General features: G+C 37.2%; 1 protein-coding gene across 2 annotated transcripts; it reads left to right on the plus strand.

Annotated features, from left to right (window-relative positions):
* Positions 1-1,024: 1,024 nt before the first annotated feature.
* On the plus strand, positions 1,025-20,012 carry LOC112058418 (inter-alpha-trypsin inhibitor heavy chain H4). 2 transcript variants are annotated; one of them, XM_024099237.2, is made up of 21 exons: positions 1,025-1,180; positions 3,748-3,894; positions 4,492-4,688; positions 5,560-5,670; positions 5,763-6,016; positions 6,207-6,310; positions 6,592-6,732; positions 6,947-7,147; positions 7,219-7,348; positions 7,587-7,679; positions 8,531-8,668; positions 9,576-9,742; positions 10,111-10,254; positions 10,793-10,981; positions 11,595-11,691; positions 13,018-13,080; positions 15,702-15,755; positions 16,734-16,949; positions 17,474-17,628; positions 18,660-18,814; positions 19,894-20,012. In XM_024099237.2, exons 2-21 carry the CDS (start codon positions 3,757-3,759, stop codon positions 19,934-19,936), a joined length of 2,790 nt encoding a protein of 929 aa, XP_023955005.2. In that variant the 5' UTR covers positions 1,025-1,180; positions 3,748-3,756; the 3' UTR covers positions 19,937-20,012. The 2 variants fall into 2 exon arrangements, with proteins under 2 accessions (XP_023955005.2, XP_052747413.1); XM_052891453.1 differs by lacking the exon at positions 16,734-16,949.
* The last annotated feature ends 1,259 nt before the right edge of the window (positions 20,013-21,271 follow it).

Raw genomic sequence — 21,271 nt, forward strand, 5'->3', positions numbered from 1 at the left:
TGAGCCGAGTATAAAAAAAAACAACGTTATTGATACAAGTTGGGAGGAGGGGAATGTAATGCAGTCAGTATTATTGACACTATTGGTGATGCCACCATTATACCAATAGTATATTAATAAATCACGCAGGCAAAACCAAGGAAAAACCCATTGATCGTAATCCGTTAGATGGGCCTCAAAGCGTCGCGGAATTGTCATTGGTTTCGCGTATTGAGTACGTCATCACTCGTAACACATTTCTCTTTATTCATGTTGTGGCTTGTGTTTTTACACTTCCAAAATGAACGCGGAGGCATAATTATGGGATTAAAATAAAAAAAAAAACAGTAAATATTTTATAAAGTCCACGTACAACATGCGCTTATTACGTACTAAGATAAGGTGTGCATGCACGTCTTTGGGGATGATGACTAGGTTTGAATATATTGATTTTTATGATACATTCGGGTAAATAGGGTCAATGTTAACTAATTTATACATAAAAAGCAAAGATTGTCTGGATATTTGCAAAATAAATGAGATTATAAAATTTCAAAATCTATTAAATTTTTTTATCTTAATTAGATGAAAATTCAGTTTTAGCTTCCGTACATTAAATGTGACATTTTTTAATAAATGAACTATAAACATAAACGCACAAATAACAAAGATATTAGTGATTTTGTTTGAACGCACATACAAATCTAACGATCATTACATTATCTACGACGTCATTAGTTCGTGCCATTTTGTATGGGGCGTTTTTCAGGGATCCGCGGCAGCGCCGCAAATCCCTGTAGCTCCGAAAGTAATGATCGCAGATACCCTGTTACTTATACAAAATTTACTATTAGCATACTCTTAATTTATACACAATTAAAAAAACTGTCATCATCCCTATTGTGCGTTTTTTGGTATGGAGGGGCCCATCTACGATTTATATCGATGGAATAACCAACATAATAATCAAAACTATGTATACTTAGTACACAATAATATTAAAACATTTCAACGGGTCTTTATGTACGACCGGTTTCAACAAGAAGGAAAAGTTACATCGGCAGTTATGTTTCATACCATTCAATGAACACTCGTAGTAGAGGTTTTTATAGTGTTTTTTTAGTATCCTCATCTTTGCGTAAAGGATTTACGATATTTCCGACCATAAAACTAATAAATATCGTAATTAAATGTGATACGGGTAAGTAGATTTTATTGCCACCCAAACTTTGTTTTGTTTAATTGTTTCCAATTTATTTGCTTGTTATATGAACTTATTATACAACTGTTTACCACGGCTAGTTGCCTCGACTGGTGACCGAAGAGCTGCCTCATTTTTTACGCAAAGGTTTTAAAAAAGTATTCTTGCGACCACGTAGTCAATTATTTATATAGTTATTAGGATAAGTTAGCTTGAGTTCCTTATTGTATTATTTCTCAATAAAAAAAACTTATCACGAATACTTATATCTTTACTACAAATTTTACTTTCTTTCTTTTATTTAAAGAGTATGTAGCATTATGCTGAGTTGGATCCGTTTACTGGGTTGTGCAACACATCGCAGGATATTGTTCAAGAACAAATTGTGTTGTGTGGCATAATTCACTAATAAAGCTTTTTTCTTTCTTTCTTTCTTTCTTATATTTAAGTTAACCCTTGACTACAATCTCACCTGATAGTAAGTGATAATGCAATCTAAGATGGAAGCGGGTTAACTTGTTGGGAGGATAATGAAAATCCACACCCCTTTCGGTTTCTACACGACATTATACCGGATAGCCAAATCGCTTGGCGGTACCTACGTCTTTGTCGGCTGAAGCCTTCCACCAGCCAGACCTGGACAAATTAAGAAAAACTCAATCAGCCCAGGGATTGAACCCCTTAACTCCGTCTTGTAAATCCAATGCGCATACCGCTGCGCCATGGATGCCGTCAAATAATTTATAGAAATATAGTAATAATTAAAAAAAATAAAGTTCATAATCTATTTTATGTTTATGCCTACAGCTATACTATAGTTATACCTACCTACAGTATAAATGTGGCCTTGATAACAATTTTCCTTACATTAATAATTTTACTCTATTCTGAGCAATTTTCCTTAAAGCCTTAAAGATCTTGAATGAATTAAGCAATTAGTTCATAATCTATTTTATGTTTATACCTACAGTTATACTATAGTTATACTGAATACGAATCGAATTGAATGTCTGTCTGTCATTTATATTTTCATGGCTAAGCCGCTAAACCAATTTTAATAAATTTTTGTATGAAAAAAATAGGCCAATGGGCAGAGCTGTTAGCAACACTTTTTATTGAATAAATCGGCCTCTGTGGCGCAGTGGTAGGTCCTGGGTTCGATCCCCGGCTGGGCAGATTGAGATTTTCTTAAATGGTCCAGGTGTGGCTGGTGGGAGGCTTCGGCTGTGGCTAGTTACCTCCCTACCGGCAAAGACGTACCGCCAAGCGATTTAGCGTTCCGGTAAGATGCCGTGTAGAAACCGAAAGGGGTGTGGATTTCATCCTCCTCCTAACAAGTTAACCCACTTCTATCTTAGCCTGCATCATCAATTACCATCAGGTGAGATTGTAGAAGAACTAACTTGTAAAAAATAAAAAAAAATGTTACGTTTTCTCTGTGTTACTTTATGGGGTTGAAGCCTGGACACTAACACAAGCGATGTGTAGTAAGCTTGAGGCATTTGAGATGTGGGTTTACAGGCGGATACTGCGAATATCATGGAGGGATCGTATACGCAATACTACTGTGCTGCAAAAAATGGGAAAGCCAACAGAAGTTCTGCAACAAGTCCAAAGGAGGAAGCTCGAATACCTGGGTCATATAATGCGAAACTCCAAATATCACCTGCTCCAGCTTATTATCCAGGGAAAGATAAAGGGGAAGCGAAGGCCTGGTCGTAGACGTACATCTTGGCTCAGGAACTTGCGCCAATGGTTTGGTATGAGTACCAGATCACTCTTTCGGGCAGCAGTGAACAAAGTTAAATTAGCCTTAATGATTGCTGACCTCCGATAGGAGATGGCACTATAAGAAGAAGAAGAAACAGACAAACAGACATAAAAAAAGAGCTTGTTTGTGTTTTGGTATCGTGTAAATAACAAGCATTTAAGAATATCATCATCATTATCAGCCGATGGACGTCCACTGCTGAACATAGCTCTCTTGCATGGACTTCCAAACAAAACGGTCTCGAGCCGCCAGCATTCAGCGGCTCCCTGATGTCCTTGATGTCATCGGTTCACCTAGTGGAGGTCGACCAAAACTGTGCTTTCCGGTGCGGGGTCGCGATTTCATTACCTTGGGACCCCAACGTCCATCGTCTCGGCGAACTATGTGGCCTGCCCATTGCCACTTCAGCTTCGCGACTCACTGACTTTAGTTCGTTTGCGGATCTTCTCATTTCTGATTAGATCACGCAGAGAATCTAATATATCATAATACCAAATTTCAGCTAATTCTGTGCAGTAGTCGAGGCGTGAAAGAGTAACAAACATTCATATCATCAAAATCATCAGTTTTCGCAAATCTCGGGGAACCATGGATTTTTTCGGGATAAAAAGTAGCCTATGTGTCAATCCAGAGTAAAAACTATTTCCATTCCAAATTTTAGCTAAATCGCTTCAGTAGTAGCGGCGTCATAGAGTAACAAACATCCAAACATACATTCAAACATCCATACAAACTTTCGCGTTTATAATATTAGAAGGATATTAGTAGGATTATTTAATTATATTTTATTCTATAGATCAACAACATGAAGTGTTCGTGGCTGGTGGCGCTGTGCGTCACCGTTCTGTCAGTCCATGCACTGGAAGCGTCCGCTGGGTTACCCGAGTTCCCCAACTTCCCAACAGTAGATGACCAAAGAGTAGTAGTCGGGAAAAGTTTTACTGTAAGTTTTTTCATTTACTCCGTAAGTTTAAGTGCTCCGTAGTTGACCGACAGATACGAAGTACACTAATTTAAATTATTTGAGATACGCGATTGAAATTTAAAATTTTATTCTAGTTTTCTAATAATTGCTCGCTACACTTTTGGTTAGGAGGACTTGTTTTTTTTCTTCAGATCAGATCTTAATAATAATAATAATAATTATTATTATTATTATTATTATTATTATCATCATTGTCATCGTCATCGTCATCGTCATCGTCACCGTCACCGTCACCGTCACCGTCACCGTCACCGTCACCGTCACCGTCACCGTCACCGTCACCGTCACCGTCACCGTCACCGTCACCGTCACCGTCACCGTCACCGTCACCGTCACCGTCACCGTCACCGTCACCGTCACCGTCACCGTCACCGTCACCGTCACCGTCACCGTCACCGTCACCGTCACCGTCATCGTCATCGTCATCGTCATCGTCATCGTCATCGTCATCGTCATCGTCATCGTCATCGTCATCATCATCATCATCATCATCATCATCATCATCATCATCATCATCAAAGATCTGCTTTAACTTGTTGATTGATTATTCCACAGTCAGTGGAGGATGACGACACAGACGACGATGCATCAGCTACAATCAAGATGACGCACATGCGCGTGCGCTCCGAGATCGCTCTGCGCTACGCTCGCACGGCCGTCATATGCAAAGTATACAATCCCGGCAAGCGGCCGAAGGAAGCCAGCTTTAATATATTGCTACCCGAAACTGCCTTCATCAGCGGATTTACTATGTATGTATATCATTAATAACTTAATGTCAGTAAAGTCACATAATTTTATTAATAGTTTAATGTTTTATAGAGAAATGTACATGCACAATGAAGTTTAGGAACAATGCGTTATCTGTGCATTACCAGATTTTAGATATCAGCGGCAACGTAGGGCGAAGCCGCGGCAGAGCATCGCCCAACTTTAAGTACGTCCTGCGCGTAGCGATATCTGCAGTTTATTTTCGAGATGTCATTAAGTTTGTACTAGTTTTAGCGCAGACTCAGAAGTGTATTACAAAAACAACCAATGTCGAATAAAAGTTAAGATTCACAATAGTTGTCAGGACAACTTAATTAACAAATGAAACTGTAAACAAAACAAACCCTAGAATGGAAGAGAATGACCTTGAGTGGAGTCCCGAACTTGTGATCTTAGTGTATAGGGTTAAGGGATCCCTTGACAGATAACTAACACTCCCCTTTTCCACTCAAGTTACTCTCCCCGCCCATCCCAAGTAACCCATAAAGAATTACACAACAAGAAATGTGTGCCACGAGCATACTGAAGCTGACCGTACGACGAGCGCCTTATAGCGCAAGTCATTCCCACCAACCGATTGCTACCTCTCTCTAACTCCCTACTCTTTACGGAAACGAGTCCCGCCACCTAGCGTCGGCACAAGCCAACACGAGATCGAGCGACGTCATGTCCATCTCAGACTACTATTTTATACAGTAGTATATTTTTTAAAAATAATTATAAAAAAGTGCATTTAGTAGGTTAGAGTTTTGCACTTTAATTTACTTCGGGATAGAGCTGGTTGGTACCTACTGCGATAGGTTAAAATAATAATCAAAGAAGATACTCTACCAGCACGATGTATTGTTTTAGGACCATCGCTAACGAAAACTATGAAGCTTATGTAAAGGAAAAGGAAGACGCTAAGAAAATTTACAACGACGCGGTTGCACAGGGAAACTCCGCGGCTCACGTTGCTGCCAAGTAAGTAAACATATATATGCTGATTGCAATTCAATGAAACGTTTTATGAATTAATTATTATCATTTAAATTATCATTATCATAAAAACCCAGAGCTCGAGACTCAAATCACTTTACGATAAAATTCAACGTAGAGGGTGGGAGTAATGCCACTTATCGCTTGAGATATGAAGAGTTTTTAATTCGTCGAAATGGCGTATACAACCATGCTATAAATCTACTCCCTGGCATGCTTGTACCTAAAATGGACGTCGGTATACACATAAAGGAATCGCAAAAAATCTCTGTTCTGAGAGTACCAGAGTTGAGGACTGGGAACGAAGTTGATCCTACGGAGAAAGATCCACGTGAGTAATTTTATAAAATGTAGTTAAATTGTATTTAATAATACAAAGAAATTCAACATACTGTAAAACATTGCGACTCTCTCAAATATCGCATATTTAGAATATTTTGTTAAGAAGGTTGTTCATCCTCATTATATTTACCACATACTCGTATAACGCAATATTAAAATAAAATAAATACACATTACAGTATATGCAAACGCCATTATCAAAAGAGGCACCAATGAGCGAGAAGCTACCATTACTTTCCACCCTGATCTGGTAGAACAGAAGAGACTGGCTCAAGTATATGCGGTATGTAATTCAGGGATTAGTAGTTTCCGCTTTTATAATAATATATTTGTTTGTATTTGAAATGATTTCTTGAAAAACAATTTTGAAAGATTCATGATGGTGACTTATCAAATCAGTCAGTGTGTAATGTATGTTTCAATATTAGATCACACCGCTGTTCGAATGCTTGATCTTTGTATAATAATCACCTTTAGTTCACTGAATGTATTGCAATATTAAGTTAAAGCCTGATTTCGGTCAGTACCAACATACAAATCTAATTAAAATATTATTATTTTCAGGAAAAAACAAAACTATCAGCTGATGCCGATTTCGCAGACATTGGATACAATAGTGAAGAAGAAGACAGCAAAGATGAGGGTCTACTAGGACAGTTCATAGTTCAATATGATGTAGATCAGCCAAAAAATGGAGAAGTTCTTGTGAGTTATTTTTTGACAGTAACTCTTCAGGTTTACACAATACGCATTCCGCAGTCCCGTTAATAATCACAATAAACCTATATTATTATAATGCAATATTAAGTGTTATTGTTGATATTTGCACAATAATAAATGTAGTAAATAATAAATAATATAATATTCGTGAATTTGTAGGATCTAATTGTAACTATTTACCTTATTAACCCTTTTTCAGGTAAATGACGGCTACTTTGTCCATTTCTTCGCTCCGAGCTCCTTACCGCCTCTTAGAAAGCACGTCGTGTTTGTTCTTGACACATCAGCTTCCATGGGGGGAATCAAAATCAAGCAACTGAAGAAAGCTATGAATGCTATTCTCTCCGAACTCAATCCAAAAGATTACATCAGCATCATTGATTTCAATACACATGTTACAGTAATTATGACGAGACCACTTATAATATGTTTATCTTTAAAATAAATATTAAATATAAAAGTTCTTCACAGGTTCACAATTTGCAAAAAGTTGATATGAATACACAAGGAAGTAACAAAAATCTGGTACCGCCTGCAAATGCTTCGCCAGAAAACATAGCAGCAGCAAAGGCTATAATTTCAAAATTTAGACCTTATGGAGGTATTTATTTGTTATCTACTAACTTAAAATTGTAATCATAAGTAAAAAACTGCCTCATTACGAAGGTGAAGTACAAGTTTAAAGTTAATGTTTTGTATTAATTTACCTGATATAAATACCTATACCAAATTAAAAAATCATTAACCGACTTTTTCTTTAGAGTTCCCGGTAGATCTTATACAAGGTCCCGGTCCCGAAGGATAACCAATTATACTAACGCAACTTTTTTATGTAACAGGTACGAATATTTATAAAGCTCTTGATGAGGCAATGACCCTTGCCCAAGTTTTTGATCATCATCAATCAAATCAAACGGAATCGATACAAACCAGTAAGTAAACATATAATAAATTTTCACTAACTATTGTTACCAACTACTTACGTCATCTTATAGTCCGTATGGACTATCAGTCAGTATTCTGTCTGGTTTCTACGCTACACTATACTAAATAGTAGAGGATCCCATTACTTGAGAAAAAATTTGTTCTTTAAGAATAAATTCGTCCTGTTTATTCTTTCATTAAATAATATAAACTGCTTAAAAATTATGCTCATGGCATCAGTTAATATTGGAATTATTTTTATTTTTATCTTTCCTTGTTTGATACAATTGTAAATAAATTCAATTCCAGTAAAAAATATTTCATCATGTAACTATAAACTATGCTATGGATGGGTTTCCTACATTTTTTTAAGTGTAGATATAAATTATGAATTTTAAGACCTACCTCTTCGCCATTGGGAAAGCGCATAACGAGACATGCTACTTCTGTGACGAAGAAGATACCCCGAGGCACGCACTTTTCGAGTGCTCAGGTTGCTCAGACTTAAGAGCTGCGGCTGAAGGAACAAGCGGCGAGGTAAACGCGGCAAACCTTATCACCCGCATGCTGTCGAGCGATGAAGAGTGGCAAAAGTACGCCCATATGGTCCGAGCCACCATGAAAAGAAGAGAAAAAAAAGAGGCAGAAGAAAAGCGAGAGATCTAAATATAAAACATGGTCAGCGTGAAGAAATGCTAAGCGGTTCCGCGCTGACCACGAAGCACGAGGAGGTTATTTTTAGTCCGTGCAAGTCGGACATGCCCTGCCGACTAGCCGGCAGAAGTCCGGAGGGATTTTTTTCCTCCCCGAAGAAAAAAAAAAAAAAAAAAAGATATAAATTATGAATTTTTATTTACAGATGAAGTGGAGCCTATGATTATCTTTTTAACGGACGGAATTCCTGTCGCGGGAGAAACTAATACAGAGCGTATCGTGGCTTACATCTCCGAGAAAAATTCTGGCTTGAAACCAGCGATGTTATTTGCAATTGCTTTTGGTAAATCATGAAACATGTGTATCTATTTTAATCGAAATCAAATTTAAACTTTATTTCACAACGCTGATTTTGTAGTTAATGTTTGTTTTTATTTAAAAAAATGACCTAATAATTAGTATGACACAATTAACAAACGAAGCCTAGTTATTTTTCTGTCACCGTGTTAGAAGTTTATTTTAGTAAAAAATACGCAATTATTCATTTAGGTACAGCTTTGAACGCATATACGCAGTTATACATTATATATACTGCTTTTTTTCTACTTAAGTAGATATTATATTAATTTCAATATTTTCAAACTGCTATTTTATATTAACTACCTACATTATATTAACTACACATTATATACTAAATTTAAATTATATTTAAAGACTTAGGCGTCGTAGAGTTCGTCTGTGGATGTTCAATGTTTTGCTACTGGATTTTATACACTTGATCATAAGGGTCTCTAAACCCGCGCACTAAGCAGTCTGCCATTCTGCCTACGGCAACCAGTATATTTGCGGGAATTCGTGGTTGCCTAGTGCGCGGGCTCCTATACAACGTCATAAGTGTGCGCGGGGGCTGTTAATGTTAACCTTTAATTAGTTAGCCTTCAATTTGAAATGTTGAAAGTTTTTGAAAGCATTACGTTTATATCGTCAGATGTTATTTTTTCATCGACTAATATTACACATAAATTTTATGTCTGCTGCAAACGAAGCTTCGTAATTGAGGAATATTCAAGGCCTTATAACAGATCCCTGGGAGACCCCTTTTTTACTTAACGGATAATAAAGCCGTTGGATTTTCGATTTGAACTGCAATTGCAACGCTATTGTCGTCTTTTTTTTGTTAGATACGTAGGTTATTGGATATTTAAGGTTTATCGTTAACATCCTTTATTTAAAGATATAAACTATAACAGGTGACGATGCGGATCGTGTCTTCCTGCGCCAACTAGCCCTCCGCAATCACGGCTTCATGCGGCACATATATGAGGCAGCGGATGCGGCAATTCAATTGCACCACTTCTACCGACAAGTGTCTTCACCGCTTCTCTCTGATGTTAAGTTCGTCTATCCTCGTCGACAGGTTTGTGTTAGAAATATCAATTATGGGACCATGAACTTACGATGCGATACCTTGGCACTTTTTTTGGGTAAACACCTTTAAAGTTTGATTTTTAATGGTAGTTTTTGAAGGGTTGTCTAGGTCTGAAGACTATTTCTCATGATATCCCGTAGTAAATATCAAAACATTACATTTTATACTAGGGCGGTTGATACTATAATTGGTCGTCATACCTTCATAAAATGAGAAATGTCAGCATAAAGAAAATTTAAGTCCAAAATAAAATTATCCAAATGACATATTAGATACTTTCGCCTCTGGGGAGTTGTGGTTTTTGAAACATGGAACAAACTGTACAGACATCTTGTTTATATCTTAAACATTTTTAGATAAAGGAAGGGTCGGTCAGCCGCAGCCAATTTCGTACAATCAATCACGGCTCTGAAGTGGCAGTAGTTGGAAGGATCGCGGAGGACGTCAGAGAAATCACACCCCAAGTGCGTGGCTTAAGAGGTGAAGAAGATGGTAGTACGGTAAGTGTTCATTATTATGTTCATTTATTTTATCCCTTTTTTTGGCAGCAAGGTTGATATAATTATGCCAAAAACTTTTTATTTTAATTTTCTTTCATTTATTCTTTAATAAAACAATAATATAAATTAAATTACCTAAGGAAAATATAAAATTATATCTACAGACTTAGACGTCGTAGAATTCATCCGAATCGATTCATTGGTAAAGTGCTCAGAAGGCTGACAGTATTGCCACGTTGTATGGCACCTCTGACCTAAATATATTTCAGCCTTCTGTAGTTCACGTGTCGACCGCAAACGGCTCAAATACGTAATCTCCGACGAAATTGCTGTATGCCACTTGGTCTCTGCTGATACAGTAGCAGCACCTGCACAGCCCATCGTGGCAGGAAGGTGTGAAGGTACCAGAGTGTCCACGCAAGTCGCGTCCCACACCAAAGACCCATCTTCCTTGGCCAGCATCCCGAGATCAAATTGTATCACAAACATGAACTTTGATGTGGGAAACTTCTCAGATTTGATTTCTTTGATTTTTTAGAGACTTTACGAGATCAACAGCAAAGTGCCAGTGACTCGTGCAAAGGACGAATTCCTGCCATTAGAACGTCTCTGGGCGTATCTGACTATTAAGCAGCTGCTGGACAAACGCGACGCGGACGTTAACGGTGCCGGTAAAGATGCCACAGATGACAGTCCCGAGAAGAAAGCTCTTTCTATAGCGTTAAAGGTCTGAATCCGAAATATTATTTAAAACTCTTTTAATTATTTATTACATTTTAACATATCTTCGTTTGATTAGATTTTAACATAAAATATAACATTGTTTGTTTGTTTGCACACTTGGAAATTTATCTTACGATACATATATTTTTTTTGTATGAACATGTAATGCGGAAGGATGAAATTCATATTACCAGAAGAATGTTCAAATTGCAAGTGGAATTACACAAGAGGAGAGAGGAAAGCCAAAGAAGAGATGGTTGGAGTTTGTGAAAGAGGACATGTATGTAAAGAGAGTGGATGATGATTTGACGAGTAATAGAGGGGAATGGGGGAAATTGGCAAATTTTGCATTTTCGCTCGCGTTATGGTCGGCCATGAAGTAGGAGTAAAGTGAGAAGAGCTCGGCTTAGGAGCCTAAGCCAATATGGCGACGTACGCTTGCAATGCGTAAAAAGTTTGACTTAAATCGAATCCACACACTATAATATAGTATGTGGTAATACAATTTAATTATTTTCTAATCTTCTTCTTACCTACAGAGATTTTTTATTGTAATCTAGTAGTTTGTATAAATAACTTATGTATGTATGTCTGTGTTATTATTTTTTTACGTCTAGTACTCGTTCGTAACGTCGTTGACGTCGCTGGTGGTCGTCCGTCTGAACAAAACTGATGCTGCGGATGATTTGGACGTCGACAGAGTTGATGAGCAAAGTAAGTACATGGTTATAAATGCCTCGTTAATCGTTTGTCCAGTTAGCCTATAAGGTTACAGATATTGTAGACTGAGGTTCGAATTTTGGGTCAAGCTATAAACTACGAGCGTTTCCTTCTTTCAAAAAATTATCAGTAAAATTATTCAATCTGAGAAATTGGGGGTGTAACACCCTCGTGCCTTGGTAGAGCATTATATTGGAGCAGCGTAGTCGATCTGAGCACCATATTGCCTTTTCATAGGAGGGTCGTCTGACCTTGTAATAGACCGCTAAAAATTAATAATATGATGATTAGAAGAGTAGAATTTTAGTGTCGTCGCATACTTAAAAAAATCCTTAGAAGCGCCAAATAACTGAAAATCTAATCATTAAATTATTTGTCGGTCTGTATCTTTGTAACTACTCAGCCGATATATATGCGGTTTTCACAAATATATTATGTAACAAGAAGTAAGAATTTCAATCGCAATTCAACGTGGGAATGCTGCCTGCGTGATGGGCACCCTACCAAGGGCGGCAAATTTTAATAAGTATTTTAGGTATTAGTTTTAATTTATTTTAATTTTATAGTTGTAGTTATAATGATTTTTCCTTATATTTTATTTTTATAATAAGTTTAGCCTATTTAAGTATTATCTTATCTTATATAACTACTTATGTAACATAATAATACAAGTATACACACATTTTCGTCTGGGACTCTATGTATGTAACATTATCGATTATTTTTCTACAAACGCTTCGAAAACTAAATAATGAAGGTATGGGAATGACATAATTAATCACTTTGAGTTGATCACGAGACCTATCGAGACAATGACTGTTTAGTTTTTAAATCACTAACTTTTTGCATAAAAACCCGATGTGTAACATGACTAGAAGCCCACATGTGCATAAATTTAGTGTACCTACAAGAGTTTCAATCCTACTAAAAGCGCAAAAGTTTGAATGGATGTTTGGATGTATGTTTGGTTGTTTGTTACTCTTTAACGCCGCTACTACTGAAGCTATTTGGCTGAAATTTGTAATGGAAATAGATTTTACTCTGGATTAACACATAAGCTACTTTTTATCCCGAAAATATTCATGGTTTCCCGAGATTTGCGAAAACTGGTGATTTTGATGATGTGAATATTTGTCACTCTTTCACGCCTCGACTACTGAACCGAATTAGCTAAAATTTGGTATTGAGATATATTAACACATAGGCTACTTTTTATCCGGGAAAAATCCATGGTTCCCGAGGAATTTGTGAAAAACTAAATTCCACGCGGACGAAGTCGCGGGTGTCCGCTAGTTAACTAATAAATAAATTATTTTACAGGTTTTTTGCCATATAAGAAAACATCTTCTACGATGCCGAAAACTTACACAGGTGTCGCTTCTGGTAAGTTGTAAAAATGAAAAATCAGTAGGTATCTTTTATGATTATTAAAAATGCGTCGTTGGTCAAAAAAGTGAAAGTCAAAATTTATTTGTTCGCTCGCTCATTTCCATGACAATTTCGATGTTCGTTATCAACCAATATTCGGCTCACTGCTGAGCTCGAGTCTCCTCTCAGAATGAGAGGGGTTAGGCCAATAGTCCACCACCCTGGCCCAATGCGGCAGATACTGGCAAACTACACACGCAGAGAGTTAAGAAAATTCTCTGGTATGCCGGTTTTCTCACGATGTTTTCCTTCACCGTCTAAGACATGTGATATTTAATCTCTTAAAATTCACACAACTAAAAAGATGGAGGTGCCGACAAAGACGTACCGCCAAGCGATTTAGCGTTCCGGTACGATGTCGTGTAGAAACCGAAAGAGGTGTGGATTTTCATCCTACTCCTAACAAGATAGCCCGCTTCCATCTTATATTGCATCATCACTTACCATCAGGTGAGATTGTAGTCAAGGGCTAACCTGTAGAGAATAAAAAAAAAGGTGCTCGCCCCTGGCCGGAATCGAACCCACACCTTCCGGAATCGGAGGCAGAGGTCATATCCACTGGGCTATCACGGCTCTTGATGTCGATTGATTTTAGTGACATTTTATTTTTGGCATGTCATAGAAATAAGTTCAAATTGAAATAAAACTTGTTTAGGCGAATATTAATTACATTGACGAGTATTTATTTATTTATTTAAAGCACGCCAACAATACACATATTAACCATTAAAAACAATACAATATGCCACAAAAAATCTGATATGTATACTAACGCTAGGCGCACATAACATTTTATATAATTTCATGTCAACACTTTCATAATAATTATACGTCAAGCTTATAATAATATTATATTATGTCAAAGTTAATAAAAAAAGTATACTATTATATTACATTAGCATAAAAGGAAAACAAATTCATTGAATACAATTATTAAATTAGATTACTAGGTAAAATTACATACAAAATTAAATTAAAGTTGTCAATATATTTAAACTTATTCTAAATTATTTATAACAAATAGAAAGAGAAGAAAAGTAATAAACTAAATCTAAGACAATTTATTTAATTAATTATTATTATTATTAAGTACAAAATGGTCGTGTACCTTGTTTTTAAAAACATTGAAGGAGTTGTGAAAAATGTCAAGTATAATATAGCCGAATCATAACCCATTATGCTTAGTTTACAAACACTGTTGAAATATCAGGTTATTTTATTATAATATTAATAAGTAAAGTAAAAAACTTGAATGGTTATGTCACTGTTATACTTTAACTAGCTGACGCCGTGCGGTTTTACCCGCGTGGTTCCCGTTCCCGTAGGAATATGGGGATAATATATAGCCTATAACCTTCCTTGATAAATGGGCTATCGAACACTGAAAGGATTTTTGAAATCGGACCAGTAGTTCTTAAGATTAGCGCGTTCAATCAAACAAACAAACGAACTCTTCAGCTTTATAATAAGTATAGATATGTATGATTAATTCATTTGTTAGATGGCACGCTAACTCATGGACTAGAAGGCAATGTGTTTCGATTGTATTATTTTATACTAAATCAACAAAAATGACTGCATTACTAAATTTAGGCAAGTAGGCAGATATTACTTTTTTTTATTATTTACTAGTTAGCCCTTGACTACAATTTCACTTGATGGTAAGTGTTGATGTAAGATGGAAGCAAGGTTTTTTTTTATTCTTTACAAGTTAGCCCTTGACTACAATCTCACCTGATGGTAAGTGATGATGCAGTCTAAGATGGAAGCGGACTAACTTGTTAGGAGGAGGATGAAAATCCACACCTCTTTCGGTTTCTACACGGCATCGTAGGTACCGGAACGCTAAATCGCTTGGCGGTACGTCTTTGGCGGTAGGGTTGTAACTAGCCACGGCCGAAGTCTCCCACCAGCCAGACCTGGACTAATTAAGAAAATCTCAATATGCCCAGCCGGGGGTCGAACCCAGGACCTCCGTTTTGTAAATCCACTGCGCATACCACTGCGCCACGGAGGCCGTCAAGGTAAGGTTGTTAGGAGTAGAATATAAAATCCACACTCTTTTCGGTTTCTAGACGACATATTTTCTACATAGTTAAATATAGAGAACATAAAAACTGTTCTAATATTTAAAAATTTGTTTCTTTTAACAAAGCCACGTTATATGTAAGTGTCATATGCTTTATTTAGCCTCGTATTATTCCGGGAACGGGAACTAAAAGGGTGAAACAGCGGGGCATCAGCTGGTTAATACCTAATAATAAGTCAATACGCAACGTCAAATAAGTTCATTACTTTTTAAACTATGCTCCAAATGGACAGTTCTAACGATTTTTTTTCTTGAAGGGCACTTTTGAAAATCGACAAAATGTATGGAAATAACGAAACGTAGAACCTGTATAACTTGGTTCAGAGCCCTCCTACAACTTTCATGCCATATTAATTATTACTCCAAATGACTAGTTCTAACGATTCGTGCCATTTTTTTTCGTTGGCCGGCACTTTCAAAAAGGGCCCAAAATGAATGATCTCCTTTGTATCTGACTAATTTATGACTTTCTTTTACTATTTCACAGGTGGAGGCCTAAGCGTGGCCTCAAGCGAAGGACCGGTACTATTTGTTCAATCGAGTAAGCTTTCAGTCATACTATTTATCTATCTATATTATCATATTTTGATACTTTTCATAGGACCTATCGCGCAGGATATGTGATCCATACTTCCATTTATAGGTATATACATCGATATAAATCGTTAGATGGGCCCCTCCATATTAAAGAACGCACAATTTTATGTCATTACCCAAAGACGTGCACGCACATCTTATCTTAGTACGTTACAAGCAGTAACAAGCGCATGTTGTGAGTGGACGTGGACTTTATAAAATATTTACTGTTTTTTTTTAATTTTAATCCCATAATTATGCCTCCGCGTTCATTTTGGAAGTGTAAAAACACAAGCCACAACATGAATAAAGGGAAATGTGTTACGAGTGATGACGTACCTACTCAATGTGTGAAACCAATGACAATTCCGCGAAGCTTTGAGACCCATCTAAATATCTATCTACGATCTATAGGTACTTAAGAATATTAAAAATGTGAAAGTAAGTCTGTCTGTTAATTTTTCTTAGCTTAACTAGTGAACCGATATGGATAAAATCTACTATATAAAAATAAGTCGGGTTTTCCTTCCTGACGCTATAACTCCAGAACGCACGAACCGATTTTCACGGTTTTGCATTCGTTGGAAAGGTCTCGGGCTCCGTGAGGTTTATAGCAAAGAAAATTCAGGAAAAATTTTAACAGAAAAGCGAGAAAATCTTTTTTCACATACAGCGCCATCTCTGATACATAGCATGTACTACAAACCAATATTGTAGGGGTAGGGGTAGTTGAAAGTTTACATCGAGTTTCACGCGGACGAAGTCGCGGGCGTCCGCTAGTACTGTATAGAGATGAAAGGACCTTGGAACAAAACATATAACTCTTTATCCCGGGTAAATTCATAGTTCCGAAAAAAAATATTTCACGCGAACGGAGTGGCTAGCATCCGGTAGATTGATAATAATGTTTTTACAAATGAAACCTCACTATTTATTTTTATAGCTAGACGTTTTACCGCTACCGGTTATGGCGGTTACGGTGGAGGCGGTGGGGTAAGTGCCGGAGGCTTAGGCGGTAGCGGAGGCGGTAGTGGAGGCGGAGGCGGAGGCGGTGGGGGAGGCGGTGGCGGAGGCGGTGGCGGAGGCGGTGGAGGAGGCGATGGCGGAAGTGGAGGCGGATATGTCCCTAAAGGCTTAGGCGGAGTTTTTAAAGAAAGAGGTATTACATTTTTTCAGTCTATATTATTGCTATATTTTTAATCGACTTCAAAAAGGAGGAGGTTCTCAAGTTGACCGGCATGTTTTTTTTATGTATACATGACTGTCAGGATCTGATGATGGGAACGTGGAGATATCGAGGGGAAAGTAGTGATCCATTTAATCAAAAAATATATAGATCACTAGTGTGTTCGTAAATTTTTTTATTGAGAATTTTTAAGCACTACAATACAAAAGAGTTCCCTCGTTTGTATCTGGGGAGAAATGGTAGGGTTTTACACTAAAAATGGAAAAATAATAAAAGTAATAAAAAAAAATACAACCGAATTCAAAACCTAGGTATAGGTAACCTAGGTATTTAAAAAAACTAAACATTAGATTTATACTTTTAGATAAAAACTTAGCGCCCATTGTTTGAAGACAAAGGTCATATTCCAAAAACCATAGTATATCATTCAACCCTCTTCACGCGAATTTGACTCGCACTTGAATAGTTCTTTTTCATTCATTAAGGTTTTATTCCAGGTTGGAGTGTAGGCCCTGCATCAACAACAGAATCTTATGGAAAAGATTACCATCTACAGGCATACGACTGGACGTCGTCGCTCTACAGAACTGATTCTCTTGTGTTACAAGTGAACGGGACTGAAGTCATCCTGAAACTCACACAAGATGTAAATGTAAGTGTGTACGTGAGCATGTATGTATAAGGCGGCCAACCGTCCCGTATTCTGCGGGACCGTCCCGTAATGCTAGATGTAATCTGGCTTTGAAATAATTAGTAAAATTGTCCCGCATTTTCTACCATGCGACACACACATAATTATAGTCTTAGACACGCTTGCCTAGAAGATGCCTATTCACTCAGTAACTTATTATTATATCTTATATCTTTGTGTATCTTATTATCTTATATTTAATAACTAGCTGGACATATACCTATCCATATCCGCTTTAAAACTTCTTCTACAGTATAAATAGTGAAGAAATAAAAGCTTATGCATTTCATATCTATGACTTAAAGCTAGAATCTCAAGGTAATATAACAATAGAGGTCATTTAGTGAGTACACGACCATGCGACTATGCGACCCTATTTCGTGAAGGGAAATAGACAAAACTAAACCAATTGTGGCGCAACCGTTAATATATATATTTCTTTGCGTTGGCACGAAAGAGCCTGGGACTACTCCGCCAGCTATGGTCGAAATTTTTTCCTCACTAGATGAGTCTCAAATCTAAATAGCTCAATGGTAAAGGGCCCGTACTCATCACCGATTGGTCGTTGTTCGATTGGCGCCCGCTTGATTATAAAAAAAAATATGGCAAATATTCTTATTTATTTATTTATTTTATACACATATATATATATAAACATTACAGGCTTAATCTAATGTGTTTATATAAACTATCTATAATTCCTACATTACTTGTACGTATCTGCTAAAAGTTCTGTGAAATTCAGCAGGCGAGGAGAAAAACAAATCTAAACCCGGATCCCACTCCAATACCCCGCTTAGCAATGCCAACGCGCGAACAAGAGGTGACTCGCGGGTTTGCACCAACCTACATGCTGGAATAGTAAACAGCTTCATTTTACGTCCCCTTTTTCGTATATTGGGTATATGGAATGAAACTAACTCTAGCACTGAAGGATTCTTAAACCTATTCGCATGTCAGCGGTGTAGCTAATCATCTTTTTGTTTGAACAGCCACCAAAAGCGGCCGGAGGAGACGCCGAGTGTTACAACACCACATTGACAGCTGCCAATGAGAAACGTGGCGTTTGCGTGTACATCACGCGATGCTTCGCCGCCCGAAGCATCACTGCGAACGACTATGTTAATAGCTACTGCGATGTTAATGGGTAATGTCCAGTTATAGACCAGTTAATTTAATCATGCAAATGTACAATAATTCGTATGAAAATAAATATTTATAGGAATGTAGAAGAAGACCGAGAATTTCAAGGATTCGTAATCCATTAGAATAATGTTCTCAATACTTTCTTAATTCTCCGCAATTATCAAATTCCTTCGTACCTTATAAACCTACGGCCTCCGTGGCGCAGTGGTATGCGCGGTGAATTTACAAAACGGAGGTCCTGGGTTCGATCCCCGGCTGGGCCGATTGAGATTTTCTTAATTGGTCAGGTCTGGCTGGTGGGAGGCTTCGGCCGTGGTTAGTTACCACCCTACCGACAAAGACGTACCGCCAAACGATTTACCGTTCCGGTACGATGTCGTGTAGAAACCGAAAAGGGGTGTGGATTTTCATCCTCCTTCTATCAAGTTAGCCCGCTTCCATCTTAGACTGCATCGTCATTTACCATCAGGTGCGATTGTAGTCAATGGCTAACTTATAAATAAAAAAAATAAAAAACAAACCACCATAGTGAACGAAAAGAAAAAACAATGATTGAAATCAGTTCGAATTCGAGTTATGGCGTTAACAAAAACAAAATTGATTTGTATGGAAGGGAAGGGAAGGGTTGTTTTTACAATTTTTACGTTCTTTAATGATATATGATATATGTGCCTTAACGAAAATATGAAAAAGAAAACTAGCCGAGTTAGTCGAGCCGTTTTCAAATTTTGCGATTAGCAAAGGCAAATGAATCTGTTAAATAATATGCTACTTGCCTCTTTTTTAAAATAGTGTTTAAACTTAATTATCGAAGTACTTTAAGCTAAGTATATTTTATTTTGTCCCGTAAATAATACAGTAATTACAGTAAAAATTGTAATGTTAGTGAAAAAATATATACGTAAAATGTTGACATAACAAATGAGCAAGTGACGTCATTCATAAAGGCTACGTTTCACTTAGGGCTTTTTGCTACATCCAAACCGCATAGATGCAAAAAAATCTTCTTGTTTTGGTACTGCAGGCAAGTAGCCTATTAGAGTATCTACACCTATTTAATATTTCCTTTCGTTCTGTCAGGTATGCTGGCGTGTGCTGCCCAAGAACCGGGATATCCCAGTAATTAACACAGTGTAAACATTACGATTATATAAAAATTGTAATTAAAAGCAATACATACAATACTAATGTTATTATTATCTTTGCCTTTTATTTTTTTAAACACTGCCTTAGTTTTAAAATAATTACAAGCTATAACTTAAGTACGCCCTCATTTTTCACCCGCGTAGTTCCCGTTCGGAACGGAGATAAATATAGCATATACAACTGAAGCTACTTGCAAATAACGTAGTTTTCTATTGGTAAATTGATTTAACCCCTCAAACTTCACAAGCTTTACCTCTTTAAGTTGTTTTTGTAATTCGCCACACTAACTCCAATTCGGGTTAGGGGGCAAGTGCTGATAATGTTTGATCCTGAAACAATCACAATCCGATGTTAATGATTAATGATCAGTTACGATGCTCTCCGAGGCACAAGAATGTCATCATCATCTCCTTACCCTTATCCCACTTAAGTGGGGTCGGAAAAATATGTCAATCTTTTCCATTCGTCTCTATTACTCGTCAACTCATCATGCACTCCTTTTACACACATGTTCTCTTTCACACAATCCAACCATCTCTTCTTTGGCCTTCCTCTCCTCTTATGTCCTTCCACTTGCACATTCAACATTTTTCTAGTAATATGACTTTCCTCCCTACGCATTACATGTACATACCAAGCTAACCTTCTACTCCTCAATTTTTTGTCACTGACGCCACCTTCAGACTTCCTCTTATATATTCATTGCATATTTTATCTATTCTTGTCACACCACACATCCATCTCAACATACGCATTTCGTTCACATGCATTCGTTTACTATCCGTCCCTTTCACCGCCCAACATTCTGGTCATACAGCCAGGTCTTACAACCGTTTTGTATATTTTACCCTTAAATCTACGGGGCATTCGCGGGACACATAAAGAATGAAACACCACTAACTCTCCTATGACAGCCTGAGAATCTTACTTTTAAATAATGTATTGGAAGAAAGAAAGAAAATCTCAGTTTACTCTGCGACTCGAACCCAGTCCCTCGGTATCCATAGCCACGGCATAACTTACTACTGTGCCCATTGATATCTATCTATTTAACGCACATAATTTAATTATTATACACTATACAGTACGCGTAGGTATATATCACGACCTCGGAATTTTTCGTTTAAAATTAAAACACTAGGTAGCCCATACCACATGCAATAGTGATGATAGCTACTAGATTTATAAACGTACGCTAAGGCAAATACATTTTATACTATAAATATATTACGTGCCTACGAAATCACCGCAAAAAGTGAGTCGAATTTAGCTACTACACTGCGTCCAATACGCGTTGACAGAGTGGGGGCAC

Source organism: Bicyclus anynana, chromosome 4, assembly GCF_947172395.1.
Source record: "Bicyclus anynana chromosome 4, ilBicAnyn1.1, whole genome shotgun sequence".
Taxonomy (NCBI): Eukaryota; Metazoa; Arthropoda; class Insecta; order Lepidoptera; family Nymphalidae; genus Bicyclus; species Bicyclus anynana.

Bases quoted from the DNA above. Each gene is read 5' to 3' on its own strand.
- LOC112058418 (XM_024099237.2), top strand. From the start codon at position 3,757: ATGAAGTGTTCGTGGCTGGTGGCGCTGTGCGTCACCGTTCTGTCAGTC. The intron at 13,081-15,701 runs GTAAGTTGTAAA...ACTATTTCACAG, and splicing joins TTACACAGGTGTCGCTTCTG to GTGGAGGCCTAAGCGTGGCC. The intron at 15,756-16,733 runs GTAAGCTTTCAG...TTATTTTTATAG, and splicing joins GGTACTATTTGTTCAATCGA to CTAGACGTTTTACCGCTACC.